The 24,688-nt window shown below is 36.0% G+C and overlaps 1 protein-coding gene across 1 annotated transcript in view; it reads left to right on the forward strand.

The window, feature by feature from the left end:
* The window catches only part of AKAP6 (A-kinase anchoring protein 6), a 366,558-nt gene that overhangs the window by 265,822 nt on the left and 76,048 nt on the right, over positions 1-24,688 (forward strand). The window contains exons 9-10 of the mRNA XM_047074636.1: positions 12,343-12,489; positions 15,577-15,801. Coding sequence (XP_046930592.1) covers positions 12,343-12,489; positions 15,577-15,801 — 372 coding nt within the window. The remainder of the gene's footprint in view (positions 1-12,342; positions 12,490-15,576; positions 15,802-24,688) is intronic.

Below are 24,688 nucleotides of genomic sequence, written 5' to 3' on the forward strand. Positions count from 1 at the left end.
CCACTGTTGGAATTTATAATGTAATTCTGTAACTACATTCATCCTCATCTGCTGTGAAGGTACTAGATTACCCTCAAAAAAGTGGCCTAAGGCATCAAATATTTTACAGTTCAGGGATTTGGGTGGTCACCAAGAAAAACTCCGTGGCATTTGGGTCTGTTAAGATTATAGATGTAAAAAGTCATAAGTGCTCTAAAAAGAAAAAGCCTCAATGTGAATACATAAAGGTGCGATGGCATTTCCATTGTGTTTTGAGAGCAGTAACTCTGGAAATGTTTTGATTGGCTTTGTCTTAAAACGTACAAACATAGTGAGTTGTGGATATGTTTCTCAGAGCTAGTGGCCATAGTCCCTGGGGAACGCCCATTTGCACTAACCTTGACAAGATAGTTTTTTATAATGGCAATATGGGGGAAAGTGCTTTCAGCCTTCATTTGGGCCACTGATTCTCATGGATTTCCAAAGTCACCATGTTCTGAAGCAGTATCTTTTTGATAAACTACTATGGCTACAGTATTCTACCTCTCATTTTTCTTGTCATCCTCAAAGAGAAAGCAAGGCATTCTCTTTGAAGAAGCATTATCAACAGCATTAACATGAGAAATATATAGTCTCTTCCTTATGAAATTAATTTGGCATTATTTTTGAGGTGCGCAATATCTTGGCAACTGCTTTGGTTTAAAACTCTGTGATTTGGGAAAAGCACGTTTCAGAATGTTTAATTCAGCAATACAAAAGGCACTAATGAAATATGCATGTATGAATTTTATATCATATTAGTTCCCTCTTTCTTGAAATCTGAATAAAAGCCAAACATCTGGATTACGTTTGAAAAGCCTGAATTTCCAATTTTCAGAGAGATTCAATCTATTTTGACATTGCACACTTAGCCTTAACATTTACAGTGTGCTATTAACATTACTTGCAATTGTAAAAAAAAAAAAAAGTCCAGATTTAAACAAACTCGGTGCCTCCTAATACTAAAAATATATCTATATTTGAAATGGCTGCCGCTGCACAACCATATACGTCCATGGTGTTTAGGCTTCATCAGCATTTCTATTATAAATACTTGCATTGAACAGGCCTATAATTCAGCTATAGAGATATGGGGGTAAGCTTTGATATATAAATTCTCCTATGGTTATATATTAAAACAACAAACAGCATTTCATGCGTCATTTCATTTGAGAAACTATCCATTGACTCAATGTTTTCTAAAGATCTCAAATATTCAAGGTACTCCGTGATTGGTCAAACAAAGTATAGTCCTAATCCTTTGAGAGTTTATTCTTCAAATATAAGACAAACAATAAGATTGCTGTTTTTTTTAATAGATATTTGAGTATATTTTGACAGCTAGACTAAAGGCAAGTATATATTTATGGTCCTAATTCAGGGAAGTTAAGTGTGGATATCAGTGCTTTATCTCATTTCATTATCATAGTTTACTTAAGACATAGCTGGTCAATCAAGCTTTAAAGGGGTAAGGTAAGAAGTTCTATGTCTACACAAGAGATTAAAGAAGACAGAAGAAGGTGACCTTGTGTTTGAAGTTTGCATAATAGTAAGCCTTCAGTGGACTGTGCTTTACTACATTCAAATTTTTACTGGATTTCTAGCATATAGTAGATTTCTAGCATGTCTCATTCTTCTGTGACATGTGGAGAACAGCTCAAGTCAGATGTCCCCTTTCTCTTCTTATTTTGCCTTATTAAAAAAATCCATTAAATTTTACAGTAGTTCCCAATTAAGCAAAAATAGATGTATTTCAAGGCATTTGTTTAGGTTAGAAGATGGAAAGCAAAAGAAATAATACTTTTAAATTGGAAACTTTTTAAAAGGAGAAAACTGAATTTCATTACATTAATTGCTGCTCCTCATGTCTTTTTTCTTCCTACATTGCGTACTCTAACAGATATTACATAATTGCATAACTATTCTTACTATGTGCTGACATGACATTACGACAGCCCTGATATGGTGCATCATAATGAAACCGTAATTAGAACAGTCATGATGTATTATGGCAATGATCCACATCGTCACTGAAGTGCATTGGAATGCACAGAAAACCCATTGAGATGTGCAGATTTTCAACATAATATAGCACAACCATGAAGTTTCATAGCATGGAGGAGAAATTGCCATTATGCCCACACTGCTGGCAGCAAGAGTATATAATGCATTTCTTCAATATGTTAGAGAAAGTTCTGCATTGATGGAAGAAAATTTTTGAGACTGGTATTTGTGAAGTTTTTGTCTTAAAAAAAATCTACAAGAAAGACCTTGTTGAAATATGGACTTAACTGCATATATTCTATAGAAGTTTCCTATAAAATATTTAGGTTTCATTTAATACCTCAAATTCAATGATTGAAGTATTTTTCCTGAAGTAGGACAGATTGAGGATGATTTGAGGATTTTCATTTAATCTTGTCTTTTCTTCTCATTTTTCGTGCCCTATCTTGAGCTTGGATTGTATGGCTTACGTTTTATGTGGTTGTAGCTTTGCTCCCTTATTGTTCTCCTGGGTTTCTCTACATGAGAATCTTATATGTGAGTCTTGTTCAGTAAATGATGGCTTCTTCTTAACTTGGTGTGTTTTGATCTTGGCATTCTTTCTATACATAATAATATGATTGTTACGGCTTATTTGGCAGATGTGAGCCCAAAGAAACTCAACTTTTTAAAGTAGAGAACTTTCAATTTTATTTTCTAGGCCAATCCTCATTTAATGCCCTATTGTCTCATAAAATTTCCCAACCAGATAGACTTCTGGTCTCTGTTTTAATACCTGTGGTAAGTGGAAACTCACTGTTGCCCAGGCTTCATTTCTACTTACTCTTTAGCCTCTGAGCGCATTCCTGATCTCTGAGATCAGATGAAAGAAATGAATATTTTCTATTGAAAGCCCTCTAAATTTTCCAAGTCTGCTAACATGTCCTTCCCGCTCTTCTGTCATCTTCAATTCTTCCTTACTCCTTGGCTGAATATCTTCAGCTCCTTCAACAGCCTGCTCCTTGGAGAAGTGTTGAATATTCTGCCTTCCTTGAATGTTCTCCTTTGGACATTTTATACATTGTCTAAGTCTCCCTTGGAAAATGGAACCCAACCAGAACCAGGACTGCAGGTTTGGGCTTAGTAAATCATAGTCGAGCTGATTTGTTACTTTTCTTATTTATAACCCTGTGATTGTTTCAGTCCAGCTTCAAATCATATTTCCTTTTTTATATTTACCTTCCACTATCCGTTGACTCATTGAACCTAATGACAATGAAGCCTATTAACTTCTATTGTGTGTACAGTTTTTGTATTTTTTTTTAATCAGGGAGAGATTATGAACACAGACTTGACATTGATCTTATCTCCTACTTAGATTTAATCTACTATGCCAGCATATTGTGTTCCCTTTAGAGTATAGTATCGTTATAAATAGACACTGTGAAGCAGTTGCCTATGCATTCAGATCCAACTCAAAGATATAGTTTGGCCTGTAGGTGTTAAAAACTTTTAATTCAACATATAAAAGTTAGGAGATTTCACATAAAAATATATATTTCTATCTGCTCTTAAATACATATACCTGTCCATATAGAAGCCATATTGAAGCCATATTCTCACATGTGAACAGTTGGCAAAGCTGACTAGCGGCTACCCCTTTTAGAAGAAACTTGTATTCTCCTATCCTCCACAATCCACACTACTTCTTCCTATTGCCCCTTCACTGGGATCAAATGTTAGTAACATCACATTTTTACATTGTTTTTCCTTTAGTAGAGAAAACACTTCTCTTTTTCCAAGACACTGGCAGTAGTTAGAATATGAAAGAAAATGACTTAGCTCAGCTCAACTACTTTAGTTAGTTGCCAGTTAGTAGGCTATTGGAGCTGGCCAGTACTGGCTCAAGAGAGCTGATTGTTAAATATTCAGGAGTTTTGCTAGCAGTAGCAACTTTTGGTAGTTTGAAATCTGCCATGGTGGGAGTATATACACCAGGGAAATCAGCAAGCACCATAAATCAGGGCTTCCCCCACACCCCCAGAGAGCTGGGTTACTAGTATACCACTACCTGTAGGTATTTGAATTTCTGATCTCTGACATAAGATATTTATTATTATTTATTGGTCACTGAGATTAGTGTAATCAGCCAATCAAATCAACATGCCATATACGTATTTTACTCATATGTGTCATTAATACAAAAATATTGAATAAGATGACCAAAAAACAACCTGTGGTGTAACCTATCCATTAAACAGTGATCATTGCATATGGTTGTTCAGCAGGTTCTCAGGAAAACTCCTTGTACTTCTGTGCTTCTAAATGATTGCATCCTTCTGCTCCCTTTATGCTTATGAAAATCTAATAGAAGCACATACACCTGATACAGGAATTCACATCCTTGCTGTAGGGATTTAAGTCATTAGATTTTGGGTGTATGTTCTTAGCAATCTAATTATGTTTAAAATCTGGTTAGTAGTGTAGTAAATAACTGGTATTGCTACAAAATTGCATTGAGAAGGTAATAGGATTGAATTTCTACACAAGTTGACAGTCAATTAAAATTTCCATATATCCAATGAGTTAGCCAGTTCTTGGCCGGGGAGCTAGAACAAATGCCTTCCTCCTAAGCCGATCACTTCAAAACAGGCAAAATTTTATAATACAGTCAAATCAAGACTCAGTGCCTCAACTAAAATGTGAGTTTGGCTTATCAAATACAGATCAAAAGCAAGAGATAGACTAGAGAGCACCCACGATATTTCTTCCTTAAATTCCTCTATTTTTTATTGTCACTGGAGGAAAAATAACACATTAAAACCTCCTTACTGAATTACTGTCCTAAACCAATAGATCCATGGGGCTTGTTCAGCTAAAAACCACAACAGACTTTGTAATGCAGTGATGTAATCTTGGCTTTGTGTCATTTATATTCAACCTAAAAAAAACAATTTTCTTGAATAGACAGGCTGACAACAATATTGTTCGGTGTGGGTTTTTATTTGGATTCTTTCCAAATGGTTCACATGCCTTCACAGTAACACATCATGCTTGCTTACGTTTTTTGCCTGAATTCCAAAGTTTGCCCCTTTTACTAGCTTTCTATTTTTCTTTTAAGGTCTCAGTTATGTTTGTAAAACTAACCAGCTCCACCACAAAATTAGGATGTATCTTGCAGAGTGCATTCATTTTACTTTTTGCATATTTTTCCTGAGGTCATGTCAAGGTTAGTTTGAATTCCATCCTACATTAAGACTTCTTTCACAGCTATTTAGCTCGGCAGCCTACTCCCCGCTGGGGTCTGCCCCTTGGGCACGTCAAAGCTTCAGACCTGACAAATCACACACAGATGAAGCTGTACAGTTTTTTAAACAGTTTCATCAGTAACTTTTCTTTATCTTTTTCACTATCCTCCTTCATATTGAGATTTTTTTTCCCTCTGAATTACCATTTAAGGAATCTTAAATTCTATGTGGAACAGTTTGTTTTCCATCGGAATTACAAACTGGCAATATCATTTATTTTCTAGTAAATCATACTAATAGCCTCCTAGTCACCAAGACTACAGACTGAAAGACGTGTAGACCGTTTCTGACTAGTATAAGTGTAATTCCACTATTAAAATCTATTTGTAGCAGGAAGCTTAGTTTTAGATCGGTGGCTACATCTACCCGAATCAGGAAAAAAAAAAAAGTCAACCATAAAAATGCATCGAGTTTATGACATATTATGGGTTGAGCCTGGAAATGTTTCTCAAATGGTTAGTAATATGCCCTTATCAGTATTTTAGCAAACTGTAAAACTAATGGTGCAACTCCATTTCCTGTTTAATTGATGAAGTTAAAATGCTTGGTTGCTAATGAGTGTATTAGCAAACAATGTCCCCTCTACAGGCTTAAGTAGATCAGGATTTTTTTTTTAAAGCAGCTTACAGTCCTTATTTTTATATAATGAAAAAAGTTGGCTGCCACAGAATTGCTAGATCAACTGAAGAAATGGTGTAATTATTGTTGTGTAGTCACTTTGGCAATGTCAAACGGCCAGATTATAGTTTTCTAGTTCTCACACTAGAAAATAGTTATTTTCTTTTACAAACCATAGGCTTCTCATTACATTTTCATTCAGGACAAACAATACCTGAAGATCTTAACTGCAGACTAAGCAGAAAACTTAGAAGTGCGAAGAAAAAATAATATCTGAATGATTCTCCTCTCCTCAGTCCTCTTTTACAGTTAGCTCAGTATAAAAGTACCCAGCAAAGGGGTCTATAAAGGTTGCTTGGTTGAAACTAATTAAAGACAGGTCTAAATAGAAAAAGAAAAGAAAAAGGGATCAAAGGAATTACATTAGGTGTCAGGACGCTGTTTGGGGAGATTTATTTAGAATTTTGTAATTCTATTACAGGAAAAAGCTAAATTCTAAAAATGCCCATTTTTGCCCTAATTCCATATTTGCGTTATTTTTGCAATAAGATACGTGTCAACAGGCAAACATCTTGAAGAAATCATTTCGGCGTTGGCGCATTAACACATTATGGTGAAAAGAGAGGCTTGTGCTTTTCACGCAGCGCATTTCAGTCTTCAATTAATGTGAAAGCACTACAATGCCTATGCAACTTCTCTTGCCTAGTGGTGCACCATTTATCATTGCAGTTTTACATTGACCTTGACACCCACTTCATTAGAATAAAGATTGTCTACCATTTAGGTTACATTGTTCCTCTGCACAGAGACCCCATGCAAATTTCTGTTCAGATAGAAGAGCTGCGAGGCTGTCAGAGGTCATCTGCATTAAATGATTGCAGCTATTTTCCAACTGCTTCTTTTCATTCTACTCAATTCAGGCTAGGAGGATCAATCAAGTCCTCTGCCTGAAACAGTGGGACTGCTGGGAATATAACTGTTTTTGGTAGTAGTAGATATGCCCTAAACAGTATTAAATATTTAATATAAACTCATTAAAGGCCATGCAAAGGCTTCAGAAAGATATCAGATTTATAGAGAAATGTAAGGGACTAGAGAACCTTTAAAAGATAAATAGAAGGAGAATCAATTTTATAATTTTAGAGAGTAAGATTACAATAGTTCTTAAACTTAGTAAATCTTTTCAATGGAGACTTTTTTCTCACCCTTGACATGGGCAGGGAAGGGAGAAGACAGGCAGGCTTGGTGTTCTTAGGCAGTATTTTACAGGAAATCAGAATGAAAAGTTTTCAGTTCTTGGTGTTTTTAGTTTTGTTCTATAACAATGAATACCGTTCTGGGTATTTATTTTCAAAGGCTTAGGTATTTGTTATGTAAAAGAAATGATTGGAGAAATAAGTTGCCAGGTTTCCTACTTAAGTTTTCTGAGTGATATAATTGGAATTAAATTATTAATGGGAGATACTTTAAAAAAGATTGTTTTATGATCTTCTATTAGGGAATTTGCAATTCATTTTAATATTTGTAGTTTGATTTATATTAAAGATAATGCAATCTATGTCCAATTAACAATACATGGCCAATGTAATGTGATTTCCAGATCATGCAAATGGAATAAGCTAGAAGAGGGGGTAAAACTCAATTCTTAACCTCAGATGTAATTTGCTGTGCGAGTTCTGGCAATTTTAAATGACATTGCACTTTTTAATTTTTCTAAAGGCTCAGCAGCAAATTTATCCCAATCAAGAAAGCCTATTATTAATTTACAAGGACAATTGTAGGAGTCTTTATAATTTCTCTGTGCAATTATTCGCCATAAATTGCTAATGGTAAAATACAAAGAGTTTGTAAGAAATAACGACTCTTATTTGTCGTGGGCTCGAGCCGCCTTCTTCATTCTCAAACATCTTCCCAAAGTGTTGGTGAAATTGGCCAATGTGAAACATCACATGCGTCATGAGATGCTGGACACTGGTGTTCTGGAAAAGGGGGCAACACCAGAGGTGCTGCAGAGACGACACTGGCCTCTAGCAGATTCCAGCATGCGGGGGCATGTACAGCTGAGCTGTGGACCCTGGACTTTCATATAAAAAGACTCTTTGTTCACCACTGAATGGCATTAGGCATGGACTTGCTGAGGGGCCACCATGAAGTCTCGCATGAGGAGGGCAAACACTAGCCAGAAAACACAATGCGGGAGTCATAGACAGACACATCTCTGCATTTTTGTGCAAAAATGCCTATTTTCCACATATAGTTTTGCTGGTAGTTTGGTGTTTTGGTGTGTTCCTACCATAGGCTTTCTTGTTAAAAGACTAAAATACATTCCCCCCCCCCCCCCACTGTATTTTCTCTCTCTGTTGTGTGTTTACAGGAAAGGAGATTATGCTGGATATACAGGTGTTTGTGGTATTACTTGGCACTTGGAAAGATATTCAAATTTGTTATTCTAATGACTAGATCATTTTTCTTGCTTAAAGTTTAACTCTTCCTAATATAAAGTCACATCAAGCCCAGTTAAAATATGGTATAGGATGTAAATACTTAAACCCCGAAGACACAGAATCAGACAGCCCTGTTCTAATAATCAAGAAAATTCTTTGGTTTAATTCTTGTGCTTCTCGTAGCCAAAACTTCACTCTCTGCTCAGCAATGTCTGGTCTCTTTTCAGCATAACCAACAGAAGCACCATACAAAAGTCTTACAATGGATGTCTTAATCTCTCTGTGTGCTTTTAGAGCATTATTTTGAATTCCATCATGCTGCCTTTTTTCTTTCCTCTTCTGAAGTTTTATTACAACAGCAGAATTCCCAGGGAGCTTTGGGGGCAAGGTTCACATAATATAGCCCTGAAGTTTTGCTTAGGTGGAATCCATCCCCCAATCCTGGCCATCTTTTGATGATCTTTCTATTTCAAAAAGATTCACTGGGTAGAATCTTATAGCATTAGCTGTATGTAGTTTATTTTCTATTTTTTTATTTACTAGACAGTGAGTATCTACAACCCTTTCATGATGCTTTCTTTCTGTGACCTCACCGTGACAAGGCATCTTGTTCTTTAACATTGAGGGAGGCAGAAAAATGCTGGAGTTTCTCAATGTGTGCCTTCTATACCAGTTTCAAAATGGCTTATTCTTCTGGTTTCCATGGTGACAATTAACACTGTTTCAAGGCATTGTTCCAGTCTCCATTTAGGCAGAATTTTTGGTGTGATTTTAACAAAAAAAAAAAAAAGATTTTAGGAGGGAAAAGAGCCTTTAGCATAACTGTCAAAAAAGTTATCTCAATCAAGTCTTTATGCATTTCTAATTATATTTACTTCAGAAATCCCTATTTTACTGGCTTTGTTTTATAATTCAATTTTAGCGTTTGTACTTTTAAAAAGAAAGGACTGAGTGAGAATTTCTGAAAACTTCCTTAATTTTTAGTGACCACAGCAAGCTAACATTGGTGGTTATTTTTAACTCCGTTTTTAAAGTTTTCTTCGTATACCTTCTGTACACCTAGGAGTGGCATTTAGGATAGAAGTGGCCTGCGTTTTTAATTTAGATCATTCACGTATCTATTAGGAGGCTTCATTAGTCAAAATTGAATTGGCCAAGCAAATACACTTAATAATGTAAATATGCCCTTTCAATAGAGTATATTTTATTTTTGACTAGACAGAGAGGCCCACAGCAGGTGCTGTGGGGAAATTAAATACTGGATGCTTATTTACCTTAGCACTCAAGAAAAGCCATCTGACTTTAACTTCGTTAATCTCATTTTTGGCTATTGAAGAGTAGTCTCTATCATAATATCCCAGGCTATAGGACACAACGGGGCAGCCTGTGCTCACTTACTGCTGTGGGTGAAATGAATATGAAGATTAAATTATCTTCTCACCACAGGATAAAGTAGCCCTACTCGATAGGATGACTGATAGAGAAGGCCGTTGATTCTCCCCGTCTGATGCTTCTGAAAAGATGTTGGAGAGAGAAGAGCAAAATGTCCTGAGCATCAACAAAAACAACGTTTGCATTATTATATACGTATACTGCTTGAGGTCTGAAATCATATCAGATTCAACCTTCAGAGTGCCTCAAAAATGAGAACAAATATTTTTGCCTTAAATTACATGACATTCTAGTATCTTTCAGGTACATACCAACACACCTAATAATTGGCTGGATTATCTTAGCTTTTATAGTTTGAAGGCAATGTCCATCAATCACATCTTTAATCAAGCTCTTTATACAGTAGGTTACGTGGGGAAAAGACCAGGGAGAGTACATAAAGACAAGTTTTTTAAATGTAATAACCGTTTATTAGAGGTTGCTGTGACTACTTGTACCACATTTCATAGAGAAAATTATTTTATTATGTCTAAAATTAAATTAATTGCTTTTTATATTTTTATTATTATAAGACTATTATTTTTATGGGCCAAATCTAAACTGTTCTCTTTCTTGACTGATCTGCTATGTGGGAGCCATTAAATGTTGGGATAAAGAGAGGGGATGAGATTGTCACAAGTGACAGTGATAACTGGTTGAAGCTGCTCCCAGGTGGCACAGCCGGAGGACTCCCTCTGTCAGGGCACGTGGCAAAAGCAAAAGATTTGAATAGGACTCGTCTGCCTGCCCGAAATGCTGGTTTCCCCAATATTATGTCAAAGAAGTCTTACCAAATTAATTATGTAAATCTTTGTCGGCAGCATCATCTTTAGATGGGAATCTGATTACATAAAGCAGATTGCCCTCTCCTCAATCATCACTCTGATAAATAAAACACTATCTGGGTTTCTGGAATACTTGTTGAGTGTTTGGTCCAGAAAACTCGAGTGGCCAGTGTGTTTTTTAAGTATTGGAGTAACATGATCCTGGTAATTGCCTGCCATTAGAAAATGCAATCAGAATCTCCCACCTATCACAGGTCAAATTCTGGAAGAGTTCTCAAACAACCCTTGATTTTTTTCGTTATGCATATTCATGTAATTTTGGATACTTTGACACCCTGATCAACATTCATTAATACTATGAAATGCTTTAAATCACCTCATTTAAAACATTTTGTTCTGTGATCCACAAATGACTAACATTTGGAGAAGTTTACATAATACAAATGATGTGCATGCTTAGCGTAAATGAAAGATTAAAATAAGAAACTAAAAGTATGCAAACATATGCACGTAAATGCTGAGGATCTATTACCCAAAACAAGGATTTCACACCTTCTTTTCCTTTAAGCTGCTTCCAATCGTATTTTAGTTTGGGATCATATACAATATCATGGTTTAAAGGTGAATAACATGCTTGGGCAGGTTTTGAACTTGCTGATTTGCTGATTTGCCCAGACAAAAGCTTTTCTTATTAGATCTGTTAAGGTGCTCCTCTTAGCTTAGTTAGAGCAATGGAGCAGTACTACCAAGAACCTTAGTGCCCCAACTTTTATGGCTCAAAGAAAAAAAAAATGGGGATTGCCATTATACTTTGACAATGTGCTGAAGTTGTAAAATATGTGTAGTATTTTAACTAGAATCTAGTTTTCAACTCAGAGGTGTTTTTTGTGTGTGGTACCTTTTAAAAATATAGCCACAGTCATTTATAGCTATTCATAATACAAGACTTTCTAACTATGAAGTTATCCAAATAGAGTTATTTGAAGAGAGTCACTATAGTAACTGCCATATTAAATGGCACTTACATTATCTCTAGCAAAACATCTTTTAGCAGAGACTCACTTGGCAGTTTGTTACAATACAATGTATATTGGGGGAGAGGGGACTGTAATCAATTGTGGTGTTTGGGGACATTTTACAATAATCAATAAAGAAACATAGATTTGTAACCATTTCAAAGCTCTGGTTTGCTTTTTTTCTCTATTTAAGTACCTCTTCTTCAAGCCCATGCAATTTTTAAGTAAAAGAAAATGGGGAAAAAAAGGGTTAACTGAGAACTCTGGAGACTTACAGAATAAGGAGGAAGTTTACACAATCTTTAGGGAACATTTTATTTGTACCACCCTGTACCATGAGTCCTTTGTGGGGCAGACATGAGAGATGGGCAGCGCTCTGGAGCCAAATGTTGACCCAAATTAACTGTAACAGTAAATTTTCCTAGATCAGGTATTTTCCTACTTGGAATATTCTAAATTAAAGACCCAATGTGTGTGTAAACTTTACTTTAATGTGACATAAATTTTAGTCAACTAAATGGAATACCTTGGATGTTTATGTATGTGTGAGTAATATATACTTTAACTGTTTTCAGCAATATTGCTCAACGACTCAAGGTACTTAGGTTTAGCCTTCCCATAAATTTTATTAGAAACAAAAACTTTTAACCCTCGTGAGCGTCACTAACTCTGTGCTCAAAGATTTGCAGAGAACACCTGTCTCCCTAATGATAGCTTTCCTTCTCTCTTCTCGTTTTAGAGATACAGTGTGGAAATGTCCATCAGGGACCTGAAAAAGACGGAGCTGCTTAGTAAGGTTGAAGCTTTGAAGAAAGGTGGCGTTTTACTACCAAATGATCTCCTTGAAAAAGTGGATTCAATTAATGAAAAATGGGAACTGCTTGGGGTATTTGCATTTTTATTACTGTTTGTAGGTTATGTGTACATTTTTTGTGTAGTGAAGTACTCTATCTGTCTGATTTCTAATTTGAAGCACAAATATATCTCTCTTTCAATTCACTACCTACATTTCAAACAAGCTATTTATGCTATTATGAGGAAAAAACACTGCTTTTCCTTTTCTGTGGGATTTTTTTTTTACACTGAGCTTGTCTCCTCTCAGATTTTAATAATTTTGGTTCTTTAATACATACAAAAGTAAGTAAAATATGCCATGTATTATGGGTATGCACCAAGTGAACTATAATACAGTATATCTGATATACACTGACTGTCATGCTTGAATGAATGTTAATAGAATTTACTCTGAAGGTACATGTTAGAGACATCCACTGTGTAACTATTTACTGTACCCTTCAGATGAAAAGGGGAGTTGTCACTACAGCTTTCAAGTGACACTAAAGCCACCAAAACAAAGATGCAAATCTGACCCAAATCTGAATTGCAGAATGAAATCGGCCTCTGTTTTGTGCCTCAATTTCCAGCTCACTTTTAACAAAAGCCAAAAAAAAAAAAGTTTCATGTAATTCATTTCACGCAATGATGGGCTGGGTCTCAGCCAAAGCCTGAGATGCAAGAATCTGGCAAAAAGGCAATATAGAGATTCTGTTACCCAGAGACCTGGATGGCACTGTGCACGAGACAGTACTGTCCTTTTGTTGGAAGACAGCTGAGAGAGAGAGAGGTTAGACTGTATTTTTTCATCAACTTCTCTCCTAAATTGCCTTCACTTCAAATCAAGGGTAAGCTAAATTTGTCAATTACTTAAATGATTAATTATAACAGCAAAGTATGGGTGGTGTCAGTTATGGAGCATAATTTTGCATGCCTTCCATTTCCTGCCTCTTTTTTTTTTAATTTTAAAGAAATAATACTCCAAAAATATTTTGAATAAAAAGCTCTCCGTGTACCTTGATGACTTGGAGGATTGCCAGTGTTCAGTTTATGCCATACTTAATCTAGGTGATTAAAAAAACTGCAAGTTTAAATCCTTGCTTTCTCATCTAAATTCACTAGGCTCTACACTTGTGCAAAGTAACTTAAAACATGGAAAGTTTTTACTCTGACCTACTGTTACATTACTTTTTAATAGTAATTAATGGCTTCCACCTTATAATATGGTGATTTAAGTTGGAACCTACTAACTTGTACAGAATTCATTGATCTCCTGCAGGAGAAATGTGGTTAGCGTACGACATTTTTAAAGGGTTGTTTTACTAAAGAGATGAGAACAGCAACTTTATGTGTTTGATAGAAAGAGCTGTAGTTTAATATATCTGTTTCTAATTTGATAAATAACTAAACACAATCTTTTTTGAAAATTGTTTGATGGCACGTATATTGCTTCCTCAACAAAAATTTTAAATCAACGTAATATTAAAGAAACAGAATATTTAGCTATCCTTCATGAGTCAGATACCCGAAAAACGGTTGCCATTTTGACAAAAATACCATTTGAATACAATATGCAGAGTTTTGTCATGATTTAGGGGGAGAGAAGGGCGGGGGGGAAGATTTTTAACAAAACCTGTGCTGCAGTAACACCACCAGGCATACCGCTTTAATTGGCATGATTACATTTTAATTGGCATGAAAAAAATTTAAAGACAAGGATTTTAACTTCTAACAATAGTAAAATAGAGGGATATGGTTTTTAATATTACTTTCATCTAAGGTGAACAGTGTGGAATGGAAATACATTAGAATGAAATGTCAGTGGTGCGTACAGTTTAATCTGTGAAATTTTGTCCCCTGTGCTGCATATTACTCTGTCTCAATTGCATATTAAACAACCCTATCAAGGCAGGCATTGGCATCTGCTGTGCTGACACAAATTGTGAATTAAATGAAATTGATGTCCTCTGTCGTATATTTATGAAGACGGACCATTCTCTGAAGTATTCTGTTTATGAAGAATTTATGATTGCAAACTGTTCCAGAACAAAAAAGTGGCAATAAATTCTTTTTTGTGACCCTACCCTCCAAGGGCATTGATTTCACCTCCTGCTGCTACTTTTGTTACAGCATAAAAACAATAGCTAAATCTGGATTCCACTGAGGGTCTTCAAATTATCAATATTTGCACCATGAAAATACAAGGGTGTTGCCAAGAAAGGCTATTTTTCTGTTATGATCTCCTAAAGATACTATTTACAGAACACCACACAGCAAATGAATGTTTGTTGACTTAATTTTATTTGTGTTTTAAGCTTATTTTTGTAGGTTTAATTCATCATTATAGATTAACTCCTACTGATTCTCCGGAGTGTTTTCCAGTAAAAAAAAAAAAAAAAAAAAAAAAAAAAAGCCCTCCCAACTGCACATTCATGCCATAGTGGTTAATCTAAGAAGGCTTCTAGCATAGTGGATTGGGGCTTATTTTGACACATATATAAGAAAATCTAGCAACCAGAAATGCAAAGTGGTTAAGTGTGGGGTTGAACAATTTCCAAGTCAGGTAAAATGTGCCAACAGCACCGAGGAGGCTACCCCTTCTGAACAGCCCTCAGTCATATATGGTTTGGGAAATTATACTTTATGAAACAAAACAAAACAAAACAAAACAAAACAAAACAAAACAAAAGGAATTTAATTCTCCATGCATAATCTACTCCTGGCCTCTTTAGTATATTGATTAAACTCAGACTTCTATCTCCTGAAAATGTTATGCAGACACTAGTTTACTGTAAACTCCCATCATGAGAATTCAAATGAATTTTCATCAGTGTCCATGGTGAACTTTTCCTTCCTGTTAAAGGAAATTATAAGTGAATGAGGTCTTCTTAAGCCTCTGGTGGTGGTCAGAACAACACACATGGCTCAAGAATTCGAAAATCCTAAATGGAACAATGAGCTAATCTGAACTGAATGTCAGTTGTGAAGTAGCAGGTGCAGCCAGACACCTTCCAGGTGGCTCTTGTTACCAGCCAAACTGTGATATGTTTTTGGTACCTGAGCTAATCTATGTTTTTGTTTTTTTTGTTGTTGTTGGTGTGTTTTTGTTTTTGTTTTTGTTTTTAATCCGATGCCTTAGAAAACCCTAGGACAGAAGATCCAGGACACAATGGCAGGGCACAGTGGGTCTGGTCCACGTGACCTGCTCTCTCCCGAAAGCGGAAGCCTGGTAAGGCAGCTGGAGGTCAGGATCAAAGAACTGAAAGGGTGGCTAAGAGATACAGAGCTTTTCATCTTCAATTCCTGTCTGAGACAAGAAAAGGAAGGAACAATGAATGCTGAGAAACAACTGCAATACTTTAAGGTAATAAAAAAACAATCCAAGTTGATAAAAAGCTTTCTTTATGGGAGGGATGAAATATTTATCAAGTACATAAAGTATTATACCCATGTATCTATGTATCACTGTGCACTCAAATGTTTCCTTGAATTTATAGACACCCTCCACGTTTCTTGTACGCCAACGTCTGTGTGTGTATAAAGATGAACATTAAGCATATCAAATACACATTGTATGGGGGGGGAGTCTCTGCTGCTTGTGTGTTTTGTGCAGTGCCTGTGGAGGGAGGGCTTTGATAAATTAAAAGCAGACCAGCAAACACTAAAGATTCCTGAGGACTTTGAAAGGCAGACCTAAATGTTCCATAAATAATGTGGCTAAAAATACTTCCATGAAGTGATATGATAAAAGCACATGATTTAATTGAATACCATTAATGCTAACAAAAAGAAACATAATTTTTACATGTGAGAGTATCAATTATTTATGGAGGGAAGAAATAAAGTAAGAGGTTCCTACATTACAAGCATATTCCCCCATAGAAAAATGCCAACCTTAGCAACACAGCTATGTGTGTGTTCACTGGACGTCCACGAAAAAGCATGTACCTCATTTGTGTCCATGGTTTATGCACCATCTATTCAAAAGCAGTTTAAAATTCAAATATTTTCTTGTATTGCCTATGCTAGTCTATTCCCTTTGAATCTTCCTGTAAGTGCAGTGATTATTTAGGCTCTGGCTGTTATCAGTCTGAGACTCTGGGGTTACAGGATATGAACTTGGTGCCAAGAAACCTTCTGGCATAAATAGTCTCAAAGAGGAGAAAGGAGAAAACCAAGAAGGAGAGAACTTCTTAGGACCAAGGAATTGTCCCTTTTCGATGCTTTCCAGGACCAGGTTTTATTCACTCCCAGCCCCTCCCCCCACTGCCATCCCCTTGCAGCCCTGCAATCTTCCAACTGTCTATCCTAGAATTGAGTCACATGATGGCTCCCTTTCCGTCTGCCACATAAGCAGGCTCATGTTGCTTACTTGCATAGCCTTAGAGGAGGAGCTGTCAAAGGTAAGGCCACAATACTTCCCAATAAACTGTCTGCATTACACACCTACAAATTGCTTTGGTTGAAAACCTTCTCTTCTGCCGCTGAACTGACAAGACCAAACTGGAAATGAAATGAAAGCCTCTTTCCAAGGCAAATAGGTTTTACTCTCTAAACTCTAATGTCCAGAAGATTTGTTATTTCATCTCTACTTGTCTTGCCCTAACCCCCATCGCAGGGAGATGGAGCCTTCTGGTATTTCCCTGTGTTACTTGAACATAGCATGCACCTTATCAAGCATCCTGGTCATTAGTAGGCTGGATGTTGTGAAATATATTTTTTCTCCACAGTGTCTATGTCACAGCATTAATGAACCAGTTAATGACCCCAGCCAGCTGTGTGACCTTGGTCATGTTCCTTATGTTATCCCTTGGTGCCTCAATTTCTTCATCTAAAATATGGGATGCTGATAGTATTTATCTCACACAGTTATGAGTTTATATGTATAAATTATTACTTCTGCTTTTTGTGTAATGGTACATTTAAAGGCCAGAAATCTCTTAATATTATAAACCCAAAAATGTTATACAATAATTGGAAATAAAAACAGGAAGTTTGTTATTACAATTATTTATATACCTACACCATATCTTATAGATATTTATAAACAACTCCCCCTCCCATGTTTGTTATTATTATAAATGTAAGAGTGAGCTGTTCTGCATTCATTTTGCTGACGCTTCCAAAAGACATTAGCTTTATGCTTTAGCTTTGTATAGTGTCATGATTTTCAGCTATCCTAGTAACAAATTTAAGAGAGTTTAAGAAACAAAGGAGAAACAGTGAGAGAGAAAAATCTCTAGACTTCCAGATCAGTAGATAATTCCTAGGTGTCCTAGTCATTTGCTAATACTTTGTAGCCACTAGGGAAATATTCACTACATCTGAATCACTATTTACCATGTGCATTTTAGTGCCTGAAAATAATCCTAGGATTTTTATTTCAAAAGTGCCAGAGACTATCATATGCTCTTTGCTGTTTTATTTGTTTTCCTCAAAGATTGTTTTTTCTTAGGGCATTTTTATATTTTCAGTGTCGCTGGTCATCAAACTAATTGCTTTTGTACCCCATTCTTACATATTTAGCTGGTTTTAAAGTAGGTATAGACATTTTTCTACCCTGCCCCTCCCACAAAAGGTAAGACTTTGATGATAATGTTCATCTCTCGATCTGATTTTCTAGCCCTATTCCATCCCCTGCCCTCCTCACCTTAGATAATCATGAACCCCATATTCTTTGTGCCCTTGCTTTTCTTTGATAGGAAAGAATATTTTTTTTATTTTATTTGTTTTTAACTTTATTAAAAGGTAATCATGCTGTGTATTATCTTTTAGGACTTCTTTTTTCATTTAATATTGTAATGACAGGATTCATTCATGTCATTGAGTATGGCTATAATTCATTTATTTTGATATTTGTATGATATTCTATTGTGAATATATACCTGTATCTAATTTAATGCTAATAGCAGCCTGTGAAGTTGGTATAGCATCTTGATTTTGCAGGTATGGAAATGGCCAGTTGAAGGTTAAGTTTTGTATGTCTAAGGCCAGAATGAGTGGTGGAATTAGGGTTTTTTTTTCTTTTGTTTTCTAAACAAATTTTAAGTTTTTTTATTTATTTTAAGAGAGAGAGAGAGCAAGCAGGGGAGGGGCAGAAAGAGGGGGAAAAGGAGAGAATCCCAAGCAAGCTCTGCACTATCAGTATCGAGTCCTACGTGGGGCTTAATTAAACTCAGGAACCATGAGATCATGACCTGAGCAGAAACCAAGAGTCAGATGCTTAACCAGCTGAGCCACCCAGACACCCCTAGAATTAGGTTTAAATCTAGGGCTGTCTGACTCTAAAGTCTATTCTCTGAACTACTATGCAAAATTGATATTTATTGATATTTACTGAATTCCCTTCAATGCTGGATGACTCAGAGAGAAGAACAGAACAGAACTAAATGTCACTATTGCTTTACGGTTGGTTTATCAGTCACAATCTTCAGCAACTGGGCCAGGATAGCAAATAGTTTTGGCTATTGAAGATCTTGGGAGGTGAAAGTATTTGTGTTTTTATTTTACAGTTCTATACTATATCAGTGTAGACCTTTATTTTTGTCATGTGTCACTTTTTAAATTGAAACTTTCAAAATTTTTGAGATTATGGAGTCTTGATAATTCTCTATAACCTGAAACTTGAGTCCCTTCTAAAGTTTTGACCTTGAGGAATTTGATCAGATGAGCTAAGTGGATCTAGCATGATGGCACTTCTTTTTTGTTTTTTAAGAAAGCTTTATGCCTGTCTGTTGGAATAAATGTCTTTCCTAGCCAGAATTTTAAATATTTCTGAGCTGTTTACTCTTTAGTGCTTAGTGTATGATTAATCAAGTGTTCTGTATATTACACGTTCATTGGAAGAATCAAACCAAATGTTTGTAATATAATAATAATGTAACATAATGTTTATAACCTGTCAAAATCATAATTGATAATAAGCATATGCAGAATAAAAACTTTTTACTTACCACAAATCCAAAGAACAGATACCCTCTGCCTTTTTACGTGATAAAATTTCTCAGATAGGAGTTATTAAAGAATCTTTACGTGTGGAACTCTTTGCCACAATTTGCCTCTTCTTGTGGGTTCCCAAATGTCTACTGCTGTCATTGGTCACATGGAAGACAGGATTTATCCACAGGATTTAGCTTTATGATTCTCCATTCTCTATAATCTCAGGCTTTTAATGGAACAAATTCCTTTATATGACACCCAGAGTAATGATAGATAAGCCACAGTGCACTACCCAGGAGAACGGGTAGGAGGGTGCTGCATATGAAAAGGAAAACCTGTCCCTTTGTAGACAGAACTGTTTCCTTCTTTGAGTTTGGTCTGGGATGAGAGAAAGGATCAGGATCTTAAGTTTTCAGAAAAAGGGAAAAAGCAATTGTGGAATGTATTCTTTTTCTTTAAGGCAGTTAGTGTGATAAATGTGGGATTAGACACAAGGTGAAATTCTACCTAAGAAAGAAAGAGTCAAAGCCCAGTATGGGGAGATACATGAAGATGTGAACCTGAGACCCTTGGGACAGAAATGCAAAATTGTCAAGGAGTGAACACACCATTACAATAAAATGTGGAAGGCACGTCAGAGATTTCATGAGGTCAGCTGGCGAAGGGCCCCTTAGAGCTGTTTGCATGCAGTTTTAATGCCATTGGCTGGAAAGCACTACTTTTTAATGATGGCCCTTCAAAGAGAAAATAATTACCTAATCATATGTTTATTGTATTCCATAACTAAATTCATTATTCTAAAGACTCAAATTGGGGAGAAATTATTCATTACCAGCCAGAGGAGGCTGCAGCACTGGACTGGGCCCAGAATCAGCCTGGGAAGGACAAGTTTAGAGTTGCCAAGAGGCTCTGTCATCAAGAAGGTGAATGAATGAGTGGAATAGATTTGGTAAGCTTGGCAATGATTAATGGCCCAAATTTGCTTAGCAATTTAAGTTTGACCAAGCACTTTTATGCAAGCTATTATACTTAAACCTTAGACTAATTACTAATTATGTAAGTTGAAAATTGTGGTCACTTCCTTAAGGATGTTTTTATTTATTTTTATGAATGAAGAACTTGAGATGTGGAAAGTCAACATGACTTGTTTGAATCCACATAGCAACAAGGAGCAGAGACAGAGCAACAGCCATGGTCTTTGGGTTCAAATTCCAGTAATCTCCCTGTCACTCACTGATCCTTCAAAATGAACATTGAAACCTTGTTTTACTCTAAATCAAGGGTTGGCAAACATTTTCTCCAAAGGCCAGATATTATAATCTCTGTCACAGTTACTCAACTCTGCTGCTGTAGTGTAAAAGCAGCCACCAATAATATGTAGATGAATTAGTATAGTGTGTTCAATAGAACTAAGTTACAAAACTATTTACAAAAGTGGACAGTGGGTCAGGTTTGGCCATCAGGCCTTAGTTTCCTGACCGTGCTCTAGATTACAAAAATTATCACAAGCATGGCAATGGTACCATCTGCATCTCCTTTGAGGAAAGGAGGCCATGTGGGAATTGCAGTAGAAGGAGACAAAATGTTCTTTAATAATTTTAGCAATGACACGATGACAACTGGTACTTATCACCTGTTCATAGGATGTAAGTCACAGTTACGAAATGTCTTACCTGCATTTGCCTATTTAATCCTTATCACCATCCTGAGGCAGGTAGTTTTTTATTCTGTATTTATAGATGAGAAAGCCAAGGCAGGGAAAATTGAGGTAATTTACTTAAGGTCATTCAGGTAGTAAGTGTTAGAGCCAATAGTCAGACCTAGTAAGTTTATTCCAGAATCTGCCACTACTTTGTAAACTCAATAGTCCCTAGATCAAAGATCTACAAAACACACATCAACTGGTAGCCTGCTCTCACCCCATGTCTGAATACTTGACAGCCAGCTGAAGGAATCAGCAAATCAATGTTTGAAATCTTAGAAATTAAAATTTTCAGGGTACAGTCTTTAAAAGGATTTCAAATTAACTATTAAATGTGCAGCATTACTAAGTAATTACTCCGAAAAGGGATATCACTAATGTACTTAAAAAAAGAGAGAGATAAATAAAAGAGCTAAACACAGTTCTCATGCTTTAAGAAACATTTTCTCAAATCTCACTGTAATTTCCAGAAGTAAAAATTGGACCAATCTGGCCAAGACATTTAGAGGGAATTTCCCATGTCCACTGTAACCAATCTCAATGGCAGCATAAATAATCACACTGGTTGTGTCCCCCCAAACCCACATTTTTAAGACTAGGTTGAAAGACAGAAGAAAATATTTTGGAAGTTTTGTAATATGTGAAAGGAAGCCATGGTTCCTACAGGTTCAGGATCATCCCTGCTGCTGTGTCCTGGAGCCATTACAAACTTTGTAATGATGTTGTTGGCAAAGCTGCAAAGAATTACAGTGATTCAATCTGGCTGTGACAAAAGCATGCAAATGCTTTCAAAATCAACAGACATCAGACAGGATTTAATCTTTTCTATATGTCTTAGATACAATTTTTTAAAAAGCTATTATATTAACCATGTTAGGTTCATCAAAAGAAAATACTGAATTCAGCTTTTATCAGATATTTTGTCCCACCACATATAAGAAATCCATCATCTAACACTTTGGAAGTAATTTTAAGTAACTAGATACAATCCAGAACTGTCTTTTAAAAAATTTGGCTGGGTTAAGGTTTGAATTCAAAGAGAGATTTAAATAAATGTTATACACACTACCATTTGGGTTTGGTGGGAAGATCCACAGGAAATTTTTATTGGCAGCCTTAGTGCAGCCTTCTAAAGTGAAAAAAAAAAAAGAAGAAGAAAAGAAAAGAAAGAAAAAAAGAAACAACAAAGACCTAATTCTTTCTGAGCACACCTTTCACTAGAAGGAGATACTGACTGATTCCCATGAAGGGGAATGAGTTGAGGATACAAAGATATAGCCGTGTACTTATTTCAAAGGTGTCATTCGTATTATTGCTATCAGGTAAACCAGATTCATGGAAATTAAAGGCTGCAATGCTAATCTAGGAAGATGAGAGGGAGATCTCACCCATCTTTACTTTATTGCTGCTTAGAAAATCAGACAGAAATACATTTAGGCTCTGAAACCACTGTGATTAATGTTTATATTCTTAAGTCTTAATTGATTTCTTAACATTATTTCAATGTTATTTTTATTGTTAACACACTCAATTTGGGTAGAAAATGGGGAACAGAATTGTAAACTTGTCTCCATGCTCTCCACTTATCTAAGTGTAGGATGGGAGCAGTGAATCTGTTCCACATTAGAGAAGAAGCTTACACAGGTGAGTTCAAGATGCTTGGGTTTATCATGACTCTATTTCTTTTTTTTTTTTTTCAACGTTTATTTATTTTTGGGACAGAGAGAGACAGAGCATGAACGGGGGAGGGGCAGAGAGAGAGGGAGACACAGAATCGGAAACAGGCTCCAGGCTCTGAGCCATCAGCCTAGAGCCTGACGCGGGGCTCGAACTCATGGACCGCGAGATCGTGACCTGGCTGAAGTCGGATGCTTAACCGACTGCGCCACCCAGGCGCCCCGACTCTAACTATTTCTAATCCCTGATCTTAAAGCCCCTTAGGTTTCTCATCTTACAAATAGGGATAGTAATAGCACTTAGCTCATAGAGTGGTTATAAGATACTATATATGAAAGTTGCTTGCAACTAGAGCCTGCATAGTAAGAACTCAATATATATTAGCATTATAATTACTATAGCATAAACTGGTCTTTTTAAAAAAAATATTTATTGTTAATACAGCAAAGTAAATAGATAAGTAGTAAACATAAAGAAAAGTCCATGGGGTTTCAGTTACTTGAGGTAAGTTGTATGCTCAATAGGAAGTGAATTATCTATCTTATTGTTTGGTCATTGACCTATAATCATCTAGGTAAAACCACAAGAGGATTGTTTTCCTCTAAAGCCTAGCAAAAAAGGAGGCAATCAGTACACCTTCCAAGTTTCCCCTCTCACTTGGGAAAAGGACAGCTCTTTTGGGATGCAATAGACCAGATCCCAGATTATCAAAGGTGGATCTCCACATCAGGCTACTTTTCGGCTTTTGAGCAAGATGGCAAAACAGCTGCTTAGAGTCCCTTTTCTTCCCCATTTTCTGTCTCCCTGACCTTCTTTTGTAAACACTCTTTTTATATCTTCATCATATTTCTCCTGGTTTACTGCTCTACACACACAATTAGAACTCCACTTAAGGAGATAAACAAAATTTATTTTTTTAGTGTTAATATTGAGTTGTGAATCCTCTTCTGTAACTTTAGTACCACATCATTCTTTTACAGTTTACCAATTAATGGTAGTTATAGAGTACCCTTACTAGGTCATGTTTGTTGGCAACATTATGACCTAGGATTTCCAGCTGTGTGATCTCAGTAAATAATTTCTTTTTGCCTGATATTATTTATTTGTAAATTTAGGCTTTTTGTTTGAAAGGCTTCCCCTCACCTCTAGCATTCTGTGACTGTGTCGTAGCCATCTTTTTCCTTGGATGAATCTATTCAATTATAGATGTCATTTAATTCCTCTAAACAACACTTTCCATTTGGCATAAAACTTCTGGTATACAGACAATTCTGTATTCCAGAAGTCATGTTTACTTCGTTGAGAATGATGCTTCAGAAGGACAAGGGCATCTTTTGAACCAAAGTTTGTTGCCTTTGGCACCACAGTAGCCAACTTTGTCTTTATATCCATTTCCTTTCTAACATTATAATATCTTTATAATTTGAATAGACATGCGGGTCTAAAATGGGAAAGAAAAGGTTTTCTTAGTTATAAATTTCAATCAGAAAGGTGGCACAGGTAGCATGAATATATATGTTTTTGTTGTTTTATACATCATCAGGACTCGGTTGATTTAAAAGTGCAAAGAATTATAGAAATGGCTGGTACAGTGATGGCAAGCAAATGTACAGGTCTGTGAGAAACAGAATACAGAACACTCTTGGTTAAAATTAATGACCAGGTTGAAGAGATGCGGGATTTGAATGTAACAGAACTAACCAGAGACCCTACAATCAGAGGCATTGCCTTATTCCTTTCTCATCTATTAGGTGCCTTGAAGTCCTTCACAATACGTCTAAAGTCTTCATATATCTTTGCCTGTCATTTGGTTATCAAATTTTTAGCATGTTGTTTTAGGTGAATTTTTTAAATAAATTGCATTCTAATCAAATCTGAAAGTCTCTATCTTTTAATAAAAAAGTAAGCCCTTTCACATATAGTTCTTTTTTTA

The sequence above is a fragment of the Lynx rufus genome, unplaced genomic scaffold, assembly GCF_022079265.1.
Source record: "Lynx rufus isolate CCGP_SWC_20201006 ecotype Redwood Valley unplaced genomic scaffold, mLynRuf1.p SCAF_13, whole genome shotgun sequence".
Taxonomy (NCBI): Eukaryota; Metazoa; Chordata; class Mammalia; order Carnivora; family Felidae; genus Lynx; species Lynx rufus.